We start from the raw sequence: 17,479 nt of genomic DNA, 5'->3' as shown, positions 1-17,479 counted from the left end.
TCTATCCCCACGCACCCCCTCTATCTATCTATCCATCCGCATACCCCCCTCTATCTATCTATTTATCCCCATACCTCCCTCTATCTATCTATCCCCACGCACCCCCTCTATCTATCTACCTATCTATCTATTCCCATACCCCCCTCTATCTATCTATCTATCCCCACGCACCCTATCTATCTATCCCCACACACCCCCTTTATCTATCTATCTATCTATTCCCATACCCCCTCTATCTATCTATCTATCCATCCCCATACACCCCCTCTATCTATCTATCTATCCATCCCCATACAACCCCTCTACCTATTTATCTATCTATCCCCATACACCCTCTCTATCTATCTATCTATCCATCCATCCCCATATACCCCCTCTATCTATCTATCTATCTATCCCCATACTCCCCTCTATCTATCTATCTATCTATCCCCACACTCACCCCCTCTATCTGTCTATCTATCCATCCATCCCCATACACCCCCTCTATCTATCTATCTATCCCCACACACACACCCTCTATCTATCTATCTATCTATCTATCTATCTATCTATCTATCTATCTATCTATCTATCTATCTATCTATCTATCAATCCCCATACTCCCCTCTATCTATCTATCTATCTATCCCCATACCACCCTCTATCTATCTATCTATCCCCATGCACCATCTATCTATCCATCCCCATGCACCCGCTCTATCTATCTATCCATCCCCATACACCCCCTCTACCTATCTATCTATCTATCCCCATACACCCCCTCTATCTATCTATCTATCTATCTATCCCCATACTCCCCTCTAGCTATCTATCTATCTATCCCCACACTCACCCCCTCTATCTATCTATCTATCCCCATACCCCCCTCTATCTATCTATCCCCATGCACCCCCTCTATCTATCTATCCCCATACTCCCCTCTATCTAATTATCTATCCCCATACCACCCTCTATCTATCTATCCCCACGCACCCCCTCTATCTATCTATCTATCCATCCCCATACACCCCCTCTACCTATCTATCTATCTATCCCCATACCCCCTTTATCTATCTATCTATCTATCTATCTATCTATCTATCTATCTATCTATCTATCTATCTATCTATTCCCATACCCCCCTCTATCTATCTATCTTTCCATCCATCCCCATACACCCCCTCTATCTATCTATCTATCTATCTATCCCCCCACACCCCCCCTCTATCTATCTATCTATCTATCTATCTATCTATCTATCCCCATACCACCCTCTATCTATCTATCCATCCCTATACACCCCCTCTATCTATCTATCTATCCCCACACACCCCCTCTATCTATCTTTCTATCTATCTATCCCCATACTCCCCTCTATCTATCTATCTATCTATCTATCCCCATACCACCCTCTATCTATCTATCTATCCCCACGCACCCGCTCTATCTATCTATCTATCCCCACGCACCCCCTCTATCTATCTATCTATCCCCATGCACCCCCTCTATCTATCTATCTAGCTAGCTAGCTATCTATCCCCATCCATCTCCTCTATCTATCTATCTATCCCCATACACCCCCTCTATCAATCAATCTATCTATCTATCTCTCTATCCCCATACACCCCCTCTGTCTATCTATCTATCTATCCCCATCCACCCCCTCTATCTATCTCTCTATCTCTCTAATCTCACATACTCGGCCCTTTCTCACTAACAGCCCAGATCCTCCCATCTCCTTGGCCCTCCAAGCTCTGCATCTCGCTGGGGTGGTGGGGCAGCTCTGGGATCTGAGGGTTGTTCAGTATTTCCAGCCCCTGCACCGTGGTGCCTCCTGTCTTAGGGGGTCGAATAGTGTATGAGGGGGAGGGGCTAGAGACATATCTTGGACTGGCAGCAAAGGAGAGCGGCCTTCCCCAGCCACCTCTAGCCCTGTGCCCTCCCGCCCCAGCCCTCTGCCCCCCAGCCACCCACCCACCTGCCAAGTGCTGCCTGGCTGCTTGGAGGGGCTGGGGTGGGAGTAGGGGGCAGGGCCCTTTGGGATCAGTCTGGGGAGGGTGAGGGGAGAAGGGTGTGGAGCTGAGGTGGGCACCTTTGGGGGAATTACACTGTGTGTGTGTATGTGTGTGTGTGTGCACGTGCAAGAGAGGAACAGCTACTGGTCCCTGGAGAGAGTGTGTGCTACTCCATGTGTGTGTTGTTGTGCAGTATAATTGGTGTTTGTGTGATAGTGTGTGTGGTGGGAGAAGGGCTGCTACATGGCTGCACATTCACTAACACATATGCACACACTGATGCACATCCTGGCACGTTCACACATGCACTGACACACACTGACACGTGTGCACACACTGACATGTTCACACACACATACTGCCACAAACTGACACACGTGCACACACTGACGTTCACATACACTCTGACACACTCATGCACACTGACACACATGCACATGCTGACACATTTGCACACCACTGACACACACTGGTATGCTTGCACATGCACTGACACAGCCTTTCCTAGCAGGGGCCTGCTCCGATGGAGATCAACCGCCCGGGTCCCACCCATTGTTGGGTTTAATGAGCTGCTTGACCCGCTGCATCGCCATGGAGACAGAAGACAGACAGACAGGGCGTCTCCATGGAGACAGGAGACAGATAGACAGGGCGTCTCCATGGAGACGGGGCTTGGAGACAGGCAGACACCAGCTGCACAGGAGAGAATACACACACAGGACACACACACGTCCTGAACCACACTCAGAGGCAGACCTGATCCGGACACAACACACACAGCCACTCACACTCCCCCCCTGCCTGACGCCAACCCCCCAGCAACAAATGGGCAGCACCGTGAATCCCATTGTGGAGGAGGAAGCTGCTGCTAACCCACCACATAACGGTGGCTGATGATTGTTTCGAGATGGCTGCGCAGGCCCCGGTCCTGGGGGCTCTGTGTCCAGGCTGCCCCCCTTGGTCCCAGGCTGGCACCAGAGTAACTAGCCACGAGCGCCCTTCCTAGGGGGTGGGTCTGTCTGCTCAAGCCCAAGCTGCAGGCGGTGGGAGAAGCAGGGCACAGGGACCAAGGGGGCTGAGGCCAGGGTGCTTAGGAGATGGGACAGTTGAGGGTTTGGCAGTTGCCGCATCATGGCCTAGACATGGCTCCCCCGTCCAGAGCTGGGGGTGGGGTGGGGGAATCGCCCCTGCAAAGAGCAGTGTAGGGTGTATGACACGTGGCTGAGGATGCTTGTCCCATCCTGGCTGTGTCACAGCAGAGGGGAGCAGCCAGCATTCCCATAATGCCCTGCTCTCCCTGGCTTGCTCTGCCCCCTTTCCCCGCCATGGGTTCCTGACTCTGAACCCTACTGATAGCCAGTTACATGTCAGCGCTGTGAAGTGTGACACAGTCTGTGTATGGGCCGGGCTCTGCTACCAGAGCCCAGCAGCTCATAAATAATCCTCGACGGGGCACATACATTCACCCAGAAGAGGCTGCGGTGAGAGATCGGTATGGCCACAGCTCTGCCGATGCTCCTCACTCCCAACCCGCAGCCCCCTGTTATCTCAGCCCTGACCCCCAATTCTGCCGATGCTCCTCACTCCCGACCCGCAGCCCCCTGTTATCTCAGCCCTGACCCCCAGTTCTGCCGATGCTCCTCACTCCCGACCCGCAGCCCCCTGTTATCTCAGCCCTGACCCCCAGCTCTGCCGATGCTCCTCACTCCCGACCCGCAGCCCCCTGTTATCCCAGCCCTGACCCCCAGCTCTGCTGATGCTCCTCACTCCCGACCCGCAGCCCCCTGTTATCTCAGCCCTGACCCCCAGTTCTGCCGATGCTCCTCATTCCCGACCCGCAGCCCCCTGTTATCTCAGCCCTGACCCCCAGCTCTGCCGATGCTCCTCACTCCCGACCCGCAGCCCCCTGTTATCCCAGCCCTGACCCCCAGCTCTGCTGATGCTCCTCACTCCCGACCCGCAGCCCCCTGTTATCTCAGCCCTGACCCCCAGTTCTGCCGATGCTCCTCATTCCCGACCCGCAGCCCCCTGTTATCTCAGCCCTGACCCCCAGCTCTGCCGGTGCCCCTCACTCCTGACCCGCAGCCCCTGCTAGCCCAGCCCTGGCCTCCTCCCCACTCTGCCGGTGCCCCTCACTCCTGACACTCCTCTTCTCCATCTTTGTTTATTGAACCTCAATCCTGATTTATCTCTGGGTTTTTTTGGGAGGGGGGAGGAGGTCAGGACTCCTGGGTTCCATTCCCAGCTCTGTCACTGACTCCCTGTGTGACCTTGGGCGAGTTACCTCATTCGCCACCTCGGCCACGAGCCAGCTCTGGGCTGGAGCCTGGCAGCTGGGTAGGAGCCCGGAGCAGTGGAATGTGGGTGATGGAGCTGGGGGAGGGGGAATGTCAGGGCTGGATAATTTAGGTAGGACCCTGGGGTCAGCTTGTGAGAGACGTCCTGGAATCTGTTCCTGAAAACACAGCACAATAGTGAGGGAATAGAACCCAGGAGTCCTGGCTCCCAGCCACCCCCAACCACTAGGCCCCGCTCCCTTGGCAGACTGGGCACGGATGTTGTCACCCCTTCCTGAAGTTGAAGTGAAGGTTATAAGTCTGTGGGGAGCCTGGCCCTGGGAGGAGAGTGTAGTGGTTAGAGCAGAGAGGGCCTGGGAGCCCTTGTCCTGGGGCTGGGCACTGGTGCCAGCTGGGGAGAATTCGGGAGGAGGGCAGCACAGATGTCGTCACCTGGCGTCTGTCCCTGTCACTGCCCCGCCCCCAGCTGATCTCGATCCATTTTGTCCATTCCCACACTGGAAATAGCACAGAACAAACTCCACAGCCCAGATGAAATAGAGATGGGAATGGCTGGGAGGGGCCCTACTGCTTAGTGCGGAGGAGGGGGGCTGGGGGCCAGGACTCCCGGGTTCTATCTCCAGTGCTGGGAGGGAAGTGGGGGCTAGTGGTTAGAGCAGGGAGGGGCTGGGAGCCAGGACTCCTGGGTTCTATCCCCGGTGCTGGGAGGGAAGTGGGGGCTAGTGGTTAGAGCAGGGAGGGCTGGGAGCCAGGACTCCTGGGTTCTATCTCTGGTGCTGGGAGCGGAGCAGAGCTCAGAGTTTCTAGTTCTGGGCCAGAGGGGGTAGATAAGACCCCGAAGCAGAGCTGTCTCTTCAAAGTCCCTTGATGACATGCTGCCTTTGGGACTGGGGTCAGACCCCATTGCCCCCAAGCCGACCACTGAGTCCTGTCCCCCCTTCTCTTGTTCCTTCCCTTCTCTGCAGCTGCCGAACCAGTAACAGGAAGAGCCTGATCCTGACCAGCACGTCCCCGACACTGCCGCGGCCCCACTCCCCCCTCCCGGGTCACATTGGTGAGTTCCCCCAGCCCGGGACTCCATCCATCCAGCGTCGTCCCAGCCATGCTGCTCTGCAGCCAGCAGGGGGAGCGCTTGCCCGAGGCATCACAACTGGTCCCTTCCCTTGCTGAGCCATCACCCAGCGGCTGCTCAGCTCTTCGTCTGGCTCCATCCCTGGAGCCTTGTGTGTGGCTGTCCATCCGTCTTATCACAGCATCCATCTATCCATTCATCAGTCTAGCCATTCGTCCGTTCCTGAGTCCTCCATCCAACCATCCCTCCATTTCAATCCATCCAACCATCCATCTCTTTCAATCCATCCATCTATCCATTCATCAGTCTAGCCATTCGTCCGTTCCTGAGTCCTCCATCAATCTATCCAACCATCCATCCATTTCAATCCATCCATCCATCCAACCATCCATCCATCTCTTTCAATCCATCCATCCATCCAACCATCCATCTATCTCTTTCAATCCATCCAACCATCCATTTCTCTTTCACATTCATCACTTTTCCAAAACCATCCAATCATCTCGTTTCAATTTTCATCAATTCATCTCAAAACAATTTTATTTCCATCAATCTCATTTCAATCCTCCTTTCAACTTTTTCATAAAATTTCCTTTTCAAAAAATCAATCAACTTCCAACTCCTTTTTTCATTTCTTTTCAACATCATCCAAATTTTTCACAATTCACAACAATCAAACATCACACTCGTATTTTCTTGCCTGCTCCCCAACAAAGCTAGGTCCAGGCCTTATGCGATGGCGGTACATCGAAGGTCGTGCCCCACTTTAGTGCACGTAGCCGGCCCATCATGAGTTGTGCAAAAGGGGACCAGACAAGGTGAACTGGACCGAGCGTGCCAGGCAGGCTTCCAGGGCACTGAAGGAGGCTCTGCGTTAGTGGCCCAGTTCTGGCAATCACCCAGATTTTGTCTACAACCCGTTAGTGTTCACACATGACGCCTCAGACACACGGTAACTGGGCGATTCGGGAACGGCGGTGTTAATGCACGAGGATGAAAAGGGGAGAACACCCATCGTGTACCTGAGCAGAAGCCCATGTGTACCGGGAGCAAAAGTACGCGGCCATCGAGAAGGAATGCCTGGCCATGTGTGGGCCCTTAAGAAGCTAGAGCACATCTCTTTGGCGACACTCACCGGTTACACAGACCACTCTCCCTGACCTGGCTGCACCAGATGAAAAGGAGCCAACGCCAAGCGTCCTAGGGTGGAGCCTGTCCTGCAGACTTGACATGGACGTGATCCATGTGAAGGAAGTGCCAACCTGATAGCGGGACTCGTGTCCCGGAGAGGGGGCCCTGAACTTCCCCAGGCTCACTGCACAGAGTACCCCCGCTCAGTTCAGTTCCGAGGGGGAGAGGTGTAGATGGAGTAGGGGCTGTCGGTGTGGGGATGGAGAGCAGGGATGTCTTTAGGTGAGGGACAGGATCTTTAAGCCTGTAACCTGAGCCAGGCAGGGGGAGGGGGGTCAGACCTGGCCCAGGAAACGGGGACAAAGACCCGGGAGGAGGGCAGGTCAGTTTGGGTTTGGGGCTGTGCGGGTCGGAATTCAGGGGTATCCTAGCTGGGATCCCAGCACCCTGAAAGCCCAGAAGGACTCAGTGGAGGGTCCTGACTGTGCCTGCAAGCTCTGCTGTAACCTGTGTTCCTGTGTATCCAATAACCTTCTGTTTACTGGCTGCGTAAAAGTCACTGTGGGTCCAGAAGAGGGTGCGGCCTGGACTCCCCCAGACTCCGTTGACACCATCTATCTACCAGTCTATTCATTTGTCCATTCTTCTGTCAGTCCATCCATCATCCGTTTATCTATCTACTAATACAGCTGTCTGGCCACAGACAGATTCTCCATCCATCCATCTCTTTCTAGCCCCCATCACCACTTTCTCCAAACCGCAACAACTTTGCCTGGCATAGGGGAGGGATGGCTCCAGTGGTTTGTAGCACTGGGCCCTGCTAAACCCAGACCCAGGGTTGTGAGCTCAGTCCTTGAGGGGGCCATTTAGGGATCTAGGGCAAAAATCTGTCTGGGGATTGGTCCTGCTTTGAGCAGGGGGTTGGACTAGATACCTCCTGAGGTCCCTTCCAACCCTGATATTCTATGAGACGCTGTAATTGATTTAGGGTTACAAAATGTCTATTAAAGCTTGCAGAAGTGTTAGTGCCTCCACCCCATTGGCTGCTCTTAGGAGGAAGTGGTGTATAATGGTGTAGTCCACCCCTTGTGGCTCTGCGCTCTGTGGGGGAAGCATGTGGTGGTGGTGGGATGCTATCGGTTGGGGGATCCTAACATGCTCTATGTCTGTCTGTTGTCCCCTCTCTCTCGCAGGCAACAGCCCCCTGGACAGCCCGAGGAACTTCTCACCCAATGCACCCGCCCACTTCTCCTTCACCTCCTCACGCAGGTAAGGACTGTGCTGCCCCCTTGGTGCCAGTCTCTGGGGAATGGAACGAGTTTACCGGACCTCAGTCTGGTTCCTAGGTGTCTTCATGATAAACAACCTTCTCCCTCCACAGCTAACCAGCAGCCTCAGCACAGAGACTGGGGCCTGAACCAGCTCTAGAGCTGGGGAGAGAACCCAGGAGTCCTGGCTCCCAGCCCCTCCCCCAAGCTCTACTCATTACACGCTACTCCCCTCCTATATCTGGTAGTAGGACCCAGCAGTCCTGGCTCCCAGCCCCCCCACTGCTCTAACCACTAGACCCCACTCTCCTCCCAGAGCTGGGGAGAGAACCCAGGAGTCCTGACTCCCTTCCGATCCCCTGGCCCACGCAGGAGGCTGCAGCTGCTGCTCCCTGCTCTGATTACAGCCCTGCCTGCCCACAAGATCCTGGGAGAAATGGCGCTTTCTCCTCCTGGAGCAGCTGGGCACCATGGGGCTCACCCGGCCGGCAGGTCCTGGCATCCCTCGGCTGAACCAACTGGTGGGAAGTGCCATTCCCTTCCCCACAGGGCACAAGGGCTCTGTCCCTCTGCATGGCACCTTCCCCACGTGCCCTGGCGTGGGGACGGGGCGAGGGCCTGGGGGAACCTGCTTGGGCCGAATCCAGGAAGGGAGTGTGAGCAGGACAGGGCCTGGGAGCCAGGACTCCTGGGTTCTCTCCCTGGCTCTGGGAGGGGAGTGGGGACTGGTGGGGTCAGAGCAGAGGGGGCTGGGAGCCAGGACTCCTGGGTTCTCTCCCTGGCTCTGGGAGGGGAGTTAATTAACACCCCCATCATTCCCATTGGCCCCATGTGAGACCCCCGAGCCCTTAGGGGTCCCCATGTAGCTGTTCCAGTGGGGCACTGCCTGGCATCTCTGCTCAGCCCCGTTCTCCCACAAGCCAGGCAGCAGCTCCAAGCCCCTGGCATGGGGGCAGCTGGGCTGGACAAGGCTGAGGCTCTCAGGAGACTGGATCCCCTCACGCTCCGCTCTTTGGTCCCCTCAGGGCAGACGGGCGTCGGTGGTCTCTGGCTTCCCTTCCCTCGTCCGGATATGGAACCAACACGCCCAGCTCCACCGTGTCGGTGAGTGTCGTCCCCCCAGACGGGTGGGTAGGGCCGGCCGGTGCGTCCACACAGCGCTGGCCCCTGGCGGTCAGTGCTGGGCCCTGTGCAGCGCTCGGGGGCCTGGGCTGCAGGGAGCAGGGCGGGGTGTCACCAGGGGGCGCTCTCCTCACTCTGCCAGGGCTGGTTTCAACGCAGCACTAGGGGGCGCTGTGCTGCAGTTATAATGGGGCGTGGGAGTCTCTTTCACTTCCTCTCCCAAGCGGCGGTTAATTACCTGACACGCCCCACCCCAGAGGTGGCTGCACCTCAGCGCCGGGTCCCTGGCTAACCCTCCTCTTTCTCTCCCTCCCTAGTCGTCCTGCTCGTCCCAGGAGCGGCTGCACCAGCTGCCCTACCAGCCCACCATGGACGAGCTGCATTTCCTCTCCAAGCACTTCGGCAGCACCGAGAGCATCACGGACGAAGATGGGGGGCGCCGCTCCCCTGCCGTGCGCCCCCGGTCCCGGAGCCTCAGGTACTGCAGGAGCAGAGGGGATGCCCGCATCTCCTCTGGACTCCCCCTCCCGCAGCATCTGTTCCCTTCCCCTGGGGTGGGGGTCACATTGGAAGCTTGCGGTGGAAATCTGTCCGCAGCCGGGGCAGGGGGTGACCTCCCCCGGCAGTCGGTGATGGCCCCAGAGAGGTGCTAGTGCAGGGGTTGGCAACCTACGGCAACTGTGCCAATTTTTACTGGCACGTTGCTGCCAGCCGGGGTCCTGGCCGCCAGCCCCGCTCAGTCTGCTGCCGGTGTAGGGTTGTGGCCACCGGCCCCTTGCCAGCCGGGGTCTTGGCCCAGTTCACCCCACTGCTGGTGTGGGGTTCTGTCGGGGGGGCCCCTGTACATGGAAAATGTATTACTGGCACGCGAAACCTTACATTACTGAAGACTTGGCATGCCGCTTCTCAGAGGTTACCGACCCCTGTGCTAGCGGGTGCTGTGACGTGGGAAGTGGGGGCTCAGGAGGGGGTGCTCTCCTCTCCAAGCCAGTGCTGAGCCCAGTTCCCCAGCAGGGTGATCGGGAGAGGGATCGGGGGCTTAGCAGGGTGCGCTCTCCCTTGTGCAAAGCCTTTCTGGTGTAACAGCTACCAGGTCTCCTCCCCAGAGGTGGCTGCATCTTAGCTGCTGGATAAATGACCCCTGTATAAACAACTCCCGCGCCCCACCCCAGAGGTGGCCGCATCTCAGAGCCGGGTGGGTGGTTTCTGGGAGGTGGGAGGCACTGGGGGAAAACACGGGGGAGCGCGGAGATGTAACACCATGTGCCTCCTCCCTCCCTCCCTGCCCTGCAGCCCGGGCCGCTCCCCCTCCTCCTACGACAACGAGATAGTGATGATGAACCATGTGTACAAGGAACGGTTCCCCAAGGTATGCGGGGGGGGGGAAGGGAACAGACCCTGAGGGCACTGCAGGGGACAAGGGCCCAGGGAGCAGGGGTAGAGGTCCAGGGGCCTGGCAGAGTCCAGCGGGTAGCGGCCCAGGGGCACAGCAGGGTGGGGGCCGGGGGGCTGGCAGAGTCCAGTGGGCAGGGGCTCAGGGAGCAGGGCTGGGGACCCGGGGGGCTGGCAGAGTCCAGCAGGTGGGGGCCCAGGGGTGCAGCAGGATGGGGGCTGGGGAGCCTGACAGAGTCCAGCGGGTGGGGGCCCAAGGAGTTGGGGTGGGGGCCCGGAGGCCAGGAAGAGTCCAGCGAGTGGGGGCCCAAGGATGCAGCAGGGTGGGGGCCTAGGGGTCTAGCACAGTCTAGTGGGTGGGGGCCGGGGGTCCTGGCAGAGTCCAGCGGGTGAGGGCCCAGGGAGCAGGGATGGGGGTCCAGGGGCCTGGCAGACTCCAGAGGGTGGGGGCCCAGAGGCACATCAGGGTGGGAGCCGGGGGGCTGGCAGAGTCCAGCGAGTGGGGGCCCAGGGAGCAGGGGTGGGGACCCGGGGAGCAGGGAAGCCCTGTGCCCTGCTGTGGGATTCGCCAGCGAAGGGCTGACAGGCCCTGGCCGGGGAGAGGCCTCCGAGGTCCCTGCAGTGGCTGTGGGAAAGCTCCTGCCTGGGAGTCTCTGGGCGAGGGGGATCGGGCAGGACGGGCTGACAGGACCCCAGCCCCCCACCCGAACCCTCTGGGGGTTCCTTTGGGAAGGGAGCCCTCTGGTGGCGAAACGTTGTACAACCGCTGCCTGCTCCCTCCGGGGATTCCAGGGGGGATCCCGGGGAGGGGGAACCCTGCCCCCCATTCCCCTCAGTCTCTCATTCACCCCTGGGACCAAGAGACAGAGGTCTGGGGGGTCTAGACAAGGCTGGGTTGAGACAGATCAGGTGACGCCTTCTGGACTCCTGGGTTCCATCTTGGCTCAGGGAAGGGGGGAGTGGGGTGTAGTGGTTAGAGCAGGGGGCTGGGGGCCAGGACTCCCGGGTTCTGCCCTGGCTCAGGGAGGGCAATGGGATTCCTGCTCAGAGTAGCATAGTCTCTGGGGTAAACTCCTCCCAGTGCCAGCTTAGTAGAGTCTCCCCATCCCTCGCCCCGGGCAGGCCACGGCACAGATGGAGGAGAAGCTGCAGGATTTCATCACGGCCTTCGAGCCCGACAGTGTGCTGCCCCTGGCCGACGGGGCGCTCAGCTTCATCCACCACCAGGTGATCGAGCTGGCCCGGGACTGCCTGGCCAAGGCCCGCGAGGGGCTTATCACCAGCGTCTACTTCTACGAGCTGCAGGAGAACATGGAGAAGCTGCTGCAGGACGTGAGTGGGGGAAGGGGCTGTCAGCGGGTGTGGAGCAGGGGGGTGACGGGATCACAGGGTTGCGATGGGAACAGTTGGGTGGTGGGGGAACATGATGAGGGCCCTGGGAGTGATGGGGGCAGGGCAGGAGGGCAGGCTCTCTGGGGCAGGCCCAGGACTTAGGGCTGGCATGGGCTGCCTCTTATCTCCGCCCCTCCATCCCCCAGGCCTACGAGCGCTCAGAGAGCCTGGAAGTTGCCTTCGTGACCCAGCTGGTGAAGAAGCTGCTGATCATCATCTCCCGCCCGGCGCGGCTCCTGGAGTGCCTGGTGAGGGTGGGTGGGAAGCTGTGCCCTACGCTACGGGCTGGGGCTTTCCTCTGGGACACCCAGCTCCCAGCCTTGCTGCCCGTCAGAGCAACGTGCTGCTAGCATCCCTGCACTAACCCTAAACCCTATGCCTAGCCCCCGCTCCCCTCCCAGAGCCGGGGAGAGAACCCAGGAGTCCTGGCTTCCAGCCCCCCTGCTTTAACCCACTAACCCCCGCTCTCCTCCCAGAGCCGGGGAGAGAACCCAGGAGTCCTGGCTTCCAGCCCCCCTACTTTAACCCACTAACCCCTGTTCCCCTCCCAGAGCTAGGAGAGAACCCAGGAGTCCTGGCTTCTAGCCCCCCTCACTAGCACCCGCTCCCCTCTTAGAGCCGGGGAGAGAACCCAGGAGTCCTGGCTCCTAGCCCCACCCCTGCTGTACTCACCTCTCTGACTCCATTGTGTGCCTGTCCCCATCCCCCCTGTGCCTGCCCCCCAGTTCCCCCACTCACATCCCCAGCCTGCCCCTACCTCTCTATGTTTCCCCTATAGCCATCCCCAAATCTGGCAGCTTGGACCACCCATGCCAGCCAATCCCATGGCACCCAGCTGGTCGCCCTGACAACAGCTGTGCTGGCCAGTGATTGGGCTGCTGCCATGGCCCAATGGCGAGCAAGCTGGCAGCAGGGGGCGGTGTGGCATTGGCCAAGGCAGGTTGCTGATGCGGCCTGTTGCTGTGGCAACAGCCATCGCTGCCCAGTTGCTAGAGGGCCATCATGGCAACAGAGACAGGCAGAGCCATCCTCCAGCTGGGATCTCCCCCCCTGCTATGGGGTTGTGATGCTGGGAATAGGGGTGGGCATGTAGGTAGCCCGTCTGCCCTGCACCTCGGGAGCCCCAGCTGTCTGACTCGCCAATCAGTGTGTGAACCCCCCTTCGCCCAGGGACGGGGGGCAGGGCGACCCGGGCGGAGGATCTGGCAGCTTCTGAGAGGGTGACAAAGGACACAGCTGTGTGTGTGTGTGTGAGAGAGAGTCCCCTTACAAGCACCCAAAATAAATGCACCAACAAAGACATCTGAAACGCAACCCCCGCCCCCCAACATCCGACACACACAAGGAGAGCTCTGTGTAGCTTGAAAGCTTGTCGCTCTCACCAGGAGAAGCTGGTCCAAAAAAGGATATTTCCTCACCCGCTTTGTCATGCTACACACTCCCAACACACATACACACCTGAAACACAAATACACTGCCCCACACTTGACACCCACTCCCACACACCTGAAACAGACACACACACCAACACACGTCCAAATCCCTGAAACACAAATACACCTCCCCTCCACGCACACCTGGAACAGACACGCACAAATACCTGAAACGACATAGAGACACATCAACACACACCCCCTCCCAACACAAATGTGCACAGATGCCTGCAAGGCCTGACCTGACAAACACACCCCTGAAACACACAGAGGCACAAACACCTGATACACACACAGAAATGCCTGCTGCACACTCACTTACACACACACCCTGATACGCGAGTACAGGCTGATGCAAACACTGGCACCACACCCGCTGTGCCCCCTGCTGGCAGTCCCTGGTGTGCCAGCAGGAAGGGGTGGGTAGACAGAGCCCAGTGTCCTGCTCCCACCCTGCTCGCTGACCCAGGATGCCCTCGTAACCGCCCGCCCTGTCTGCAGATCTGTAGTTGGGACACCCATCCCCAGTGCCTGCTTTGAGACACAACGGGAGCCCTGGGGTGTCTCCCCAGCCCGCAGGGTCTCTATATGGGGGTGTGCCCCCCGCCTGCCCATTAGTGATGGGGCTGGGTGGCCGTGCTGGCATCTTGCAGGAGTTTAACCCCGAGGAGTTTTACCACCTGCTGGAGGAGGCTGAGGATCATGCCAAGGAGGGACACCTGATGAAGACGGACATTCCTCGCTACATCATCAGCCAGCTGGGCCTCACCCGCGACCCCTTCACAGGTAACCCCGGCAGGGGACAGGGGCACTGGGACCAGTGCCCTCTGTGGCCAGGCCTCTGCCAGCGAGCATGGGTGGCTGTGACTGCATGTGTCTTGCCATTGCACAAGTGTGTGTGGTGGCATGTCGGTGTTTGTGTGTGTCTTAGCATGCACATGTGTGTGATTGCAGGTGAGTGTGTGACTGCGTGTGTTAGCATTCATGTGTGTGTTATTGAATGTGTGTGTGTTGCACATTGGGGTGTGACTGCATGTGTTAGCATTCATGTGTGTTAGCATACGCGTGTGTGTGTGTGTGATTGCATGTGGGTGTGACTGTGCATTAGCAGGCATGGGTCTGTGCTTTCATTTCTATGACTGCATGTGTGTTAGCATTCACATGACTGTCTGAAAACATGCATGTATTTGCAACTCTGTGATATGTCTATATGCATATGTGTGACTGCATATGTGTATGTATGACTGTATGTGTGTTTGCAGCCACATGTGCGTGCCTGTATGACTGCATGCGTGTATTTCTGTGGGACTACACGTGACTACATTAATGTTAACATGCACACGTGTGTACGCGCCTGCCTTGTCTGGGACTGAATGTCCGTGTCTATCCCTGTGCGTATGTCCATGAGTGTGTGTGTGTGTGGCTGCCCGCGTCACCCTTCCTTCGTTCCCTGGGGGCTTCCGTGACCCCTCTCCTCAGTCCATGTTTCCCCCCAGACATGGTGCATCTGGAGGAACACGACAGTGGTGGCTCCAACACGCCTGAGACAGACGAGGTCACAGAGGTAAGTGCCGCCCCTAGGTGTGCAGACAGCACACGGCCATCAGGGGTCTGAGCCATGGGGGGTGAGGGCTGGGTCTGGTGCCCCACGGCTCTGGATCTGTATTGATGGGGCCATAATAATGTGGGGGACTCGCCATTCCACCGCCCCCTGGTGGAGGGGATTGGAACAGCCCTTGTGCGTGTCAGAACCACCCCAGTGCCCTGGGAGAGCCCTGGCCCGAGGTGCTGAAATGGGGCGCAATCCCACTGGGTCCCACGGGGTGGCAGCATGGCATAGGGCTTGCGGTAGGGCCCTGCTGCCCCAGCTGGGGCATTTTGTTAACTCACAAATACATTTGCCCACCCAGAGATACAGACACACAACAGAGGCAGCACAACCGCATGCCCACACAGCCATACAATGCCCAGACACCTGCACGCTCCCGTACACGTGTACAGAGAAACACACACAGACTGGTGTGCAACACAATCACACACACCTAAAGGGACACAATCTCTGAAACAACACACACAGCTCACCCAAGAGACACACACACACCCGTACTTGTCACACCCACTCCGAGAGCCAACCCTCAAAACAACACAGTCCACCCCGGACACACACAGTCCAGCATGCAGCACAGTCACACAAGCCTAGAGGGACACAACCCCAGAATGAACCCACACAACCTGTGAGACACACACACTCACCACTGTCACACAGCTCCAGAGAAATGAGCCCCAAAACAACACCCCTCCTGAGACACACAACTCCAGAAACACACTCCCCATGGACACACATACCACAGCCCCAGAAACAAACAGCATGCAAACGCTGCCAACGGTCATACACCCCAGAAGGACACAGCCTGAGAAACAACATCCTCCCATGCAGAGATGCACACTTTCTGCAGACACACACAACCCCAGGAACAATACAACCCACCCCAGATACACACAAGCACACTCACACTCCCTGTGGAGCCACCTTCCTCACAGACGCATAACATCTGAAACACCACACAGCCATCCCCTGCCCCCAGTCACACACCCCGACAGGGACACAACTTGGAAATAACACACACGCACACACACACACCGATACACAACCCCAGAAGCAACACACACACACACAGTGGACACAGACACGCACACACACAGACCCAGAAAGAGCACACCCCATAGATCCACTCCACCCAGCCCCACAGCTACACACACAAATGCAACTCTCAGCCCCCTGAGCCCAGGGGCTGGGCCGAGGCTGCCCCAGCTGGCTTAGTCCAGCATGGGAAAACCAGGCACCCAGTGCTTTAGGAGGAAGTGGGGTCTAGTGGTTAGAGCAGGGTGCTGGTGGGGCCCGAGGGCTGACATGGGGGCTGGATCTGGGGGGTGGGGGCTCCCTCTTTCCCACCCCTACCCTCAGTGATGCGTGTGATTTATTCCAGGGCCGGGGAGCTGCCCTGAAACACAAGAAACCACCCGGAGAAGGGGACTTTGAAACCATCAAACTTATTAGCAACGGAGCCTATGGGTGAGAGAGTGTTGGGGGAGGGGTTGACCTGGGGCCCCTGACCTGGGGCCCCTCCTATAGCCATGACCTGCACCCCTTGGGGGTCCGGGGGAGTCAAGAGAGATTTGGCTCCTCCCCTAACAGCCCCACTGCTTTTTGGAAGATATCAGCACCCCCAAACCCACCCCCAGCCTCATAGAGAATTTGAGGGGGGGAAGGGAGAACCCTGGACTCCTGGGTTCTGTCCCAGCTCCGAGGCAGCAGTGAGGTTGAGTGGTTAGAGTGGGGGAGGACTGAGTGTCAGTCTGGGTTCTCGTGCCAGCCCTGGGAGGGGAGTGGTTAGAGTTGGGGGGTTGGAGCCAGGACTCCTGGGTTCTCGTGCCAGCCCTGTGAGGGGAGTGGTTAGAGTTGGGGGGTGCTGGGAGGTTGGCGCCAGGACTCCTGGGTTCTCCTGCCAGACCTGGGAGGGGAGTGGTTAGCGTTGGGGGGGTTGGTGCCAGGACTCCCGGGTTCTCGTGCCAGCCCTGGGATGGGAGCGGTTAGAGTTGGGGGGTGGGAGGTTGGCGCCAGGACTCCTGGGTCCTCACCTGGCCCGCGGCTGGGGCTGTGGCCGGAGCCGAGCCTGTGCTGGCTTTCAGGGCCGTGTACTTGGTGCGGCACAAGGAGACCCGGCAGCGCTTTGCCATGAAGAGGATCAACAAGCAGAACCTGATCCTGCGGAACCAGATCCAGCAGGCCTTCGTGGAGCGGGACATCCTCACCTTCGCCGAGAACCCCTTCGTCGTCAGCATGTTCTGCTCCTTCGAGACCAAGCGGCACCTCTGCATGGTCATGGAGTACGTGGAAGGTACAGCGGGCACGCCTGGGGCTGGGGGGAGCCAATCCCATGGCACCCAGCTGGTCGCCCTGACAACAGCTGTGCTGGCCAGTGATTGGGCTGCTGCCATGGCCCAATGGCGAGCAAGCTGGCAGCAGGGGGCGGTGTGGCATTGGCCAAGGCAGGTTGCTGATGCGGCCTGTTGCTGTGGCAACAGCCATCGCTGCCCAGTTGCTAGAGGGCCATCATGGCAACAGAGACAGGCAGAGCCATCCTCCAGCTGGGATCTCCCCCCCTGCTATGGGGTTGTGATGCTGGGAATAGGGGTGGGCATGTAGGTAGCCCGTCTGCCCTGCACCTCGGGAGCCCCAGCTGTCTGACTCGCCAATCAGTGTGTGAACCCCCCTTCGCCCAGGGACGGGGGGCAGGGCGACCCGGGCGGAGGATCTGGCAGCTTCTGAGAGGGTGACAAAGGACACAGCTGTGTGTGTGTGTGTGAGAGAGAG

At 58.4% G+C, this 17,479-nt stretch overlaps 1 protein-coding gene across 1 annotated transcript in view; it reads left to right on the top strand.

The window, feature by feature from the left end:
- The window catches only part of MAST1 (microtubule associated serine/threonine kinase 1), a 62,910-nt gene that overhangs the window by 15,190 nt on the left and 30,241 nt on the right, over positions 1-17,479 (top strand). Inside the window, exons 3-13 of the mRNA XM_075061227.1 lie at positions 5,260-5,348; positions 7,691-7,766; positions 8,791-8,869; positions 9,205-9,365; positions 10,181-10,256; positions 11,402-11,611; positions 11,818-11,919; positions 13,758-13,890; positions 14,601-14,668; positions 16,092-16,177; positions 16,795-17,003. Of these exons, the coding sequence (XP_074917328.1) occupies positions 5,260-5,348; positions 7,691-7,766; positions 8,791-8,869; positions 9,205-9,365; positions 10,181-10,256; positions 11,402-11,611; positions 11,818-11,919; positions 13,758-13,890; positions 14,601-14,668; positions 16,092-16,177; positions 16,795-17,003 (1,289 nt within the window). The remainder of the gene's footprint in view (positions 1-5,259; positions 5,349-7,690; positions 7,767-8,790; positions 8,870-9,204; positions 9,366-10,180; positions 10,257-11,401; positions 11,612-11,817; positions 11,920-13,757; positions 13,891-14,600; positions 14,669-16,091; positions 16,178-16,794; positions 17,004-17,479) is intronic.

The sequence above is a fragment of the Chelonoidis abingdonii genome, chromosome 26 (assembly GCF_003597395.2).
Source record: "Chelonoidis abingdonii isolate Lonesome George chromosome 26, CheloAbing_2.0, whole genome shotgun sequence".
NCBI lineage: Eukaryota > Metazoa > Chordata > Testudines > Testudinidae > Chelonoidis > Chelonoidis abingdonii.
This window is presented reverse-complemented; position numbering and strand designations above follow the sequence as displayed.